The following is a 1,410-nucleotide window of genomic DNA, read 5'->3' as shown; positions in this document are numbered from 1 at the left end:
GAGATGGTTTGGGGTGAGCTGGACCACAGAGTGAAGGCAAAATGGCCGACAAGTGCTGAGCATCTCGGGGACTCCTTCAAGACTGTTGGGAAACCATTTTAGGTGACTCCCTCTTGAAGGGCATCAAGAGAATGCCAAGAGTGTGTAAAGCAGTAATCAGAGCAAGGGTGGCTACTTTGAAGAAGTATATATAGTGTATATATATATATAATATATTAAATTCAATATATTATATATTACATTGACACCTGCCAACCGGCCGAATTCAGGTAAAAATTAACTTTCTACTTTGGCAGTTAACATTGTAAAGTTACTAGCCAATTTGAAAGGTGTTGAATGAAGCATATAACACTATAATCTGTTTGAATCAGCAGACTGCAGAAACAATACGACAAGTCAGTGTTGCCAGATTGGTCTCTATTCTACCAAGAAAATTTGGACGGGTTTGAATGTGTTGAATCTATGCTGTAAAGCACAGCATAGATTTTTTTGAACTCATCAATAAAAAAATTAGTCTATCAGGACAACAAGATGTGGATGAGAGGGTGTTTAACTGTAAATTCAGCTTGTCTATTATAAATTGATTAAAGTACATGCATCTAGGAGTATCTGAAACTATAAATGGGGTCTAGTTTTAGCTAAGACAAGAAAAGTGAGCATTTTGTTACAATGTGCACATTCAGTTCCATGTTGTAACATCTGGACTAATTGAATCTGTAGCAGCTGCTGCAGCAGCACAAATGTGACTAAAACTAAATGAATGTTTCCATGCTGTCTCCCAGTTAGTTGGCATTTACTTAGGTCATCTAATCTCCCAATCAACTACTCCTTGCATACATCCTGCCACTGCCTCTGCACTCTCTGCCTTTGGAAGACCACACATTAAAAAAACATAAAGCCGATTGTTCCTTTTTTTGTAAACAAAAAACTGCTATTTCCTCTATAAATAGTTCAGTTTTACAGTGAGTAAATTAGACTCACGTTGTCAGCAGCCAGCGAGACTGCTTGGCCAGCCCCAGACAGGTCAGCAGGCAGATGATCAGGTCCAGGATGAGGATCAGCAGGTAGGTGAGCCACCTGCAGAGACAGAACGAGACCATAGACTGTAAAAAAATGAATGCATGTCCTTGCAAAGTAAGAAGAGATGTGAAGGGAAATTACGGTTGCATGTAACATAGTCTACCTTTGTCTGAAATCGACAACCCACAATTTATGAATATTTTAAGTGGTACTCTTTTAGCATTATCAGTGTAAACTGCATATGTGTCTTGTCATAAAACATTTGTTTTTTTAAAGCACTGTGACAGAAATAATTGAAAGTTAAAAACCAGGAGGGGAGAGTATCTCGCTTATTTTCACCTCAATAGATACACGCTGTCATCTGATGGGTGTGTGTGTGTGTGTGTGTGT

At 38.7% G+C, this 1,410-nt stretch overlaps 1 protein-coding gene across 2 annotated transcripts in view; it reads right to left on the bottom strand.

The window, feature by feature from the left end:
- ttyh2 (tweety family member 2) overlaps positions 1–1,410 on the bottom strand; it is a 60,743-nt gene that overhangs the window by 24,488 nt on the left and 34,845 nt on the right. For both annotated transcript variants that reach the window (XM_032502608.1, XM_032502609.1), the window contains exon 5: positions 982–1,077. In XM_032502608.1, coding sequence (XP_032358499.1) covers positions 982–1,077 — 96 coding nt within the window. The remainder of the gene's footprint in view (positions 1–981; positions 1,078–1,410) is intronic.

The sequence above is a fragment of the Etheostoma spectabile genome, chromosome 21 (genome assembly GCF_008692095.1).
Source record: "Etheostoma spectabile isolate EspeVRDwgs_2016 chromosome 21, UIUC_Espe_1.0, whole genome shotgun sequence".
In the NCBI taxonomy this organism is placed as follows: Eukaryota; Metazoa; Chordata; class Actinopteri; order Perciformes; family Percidae; genus Etheostoma; species Etheostoma spectabile.
The sequence above is the reverse complement of the archived record's forward strand: the minus strand, read 5'-3'. Positions and strand labels throughout refer to the sequence as shown.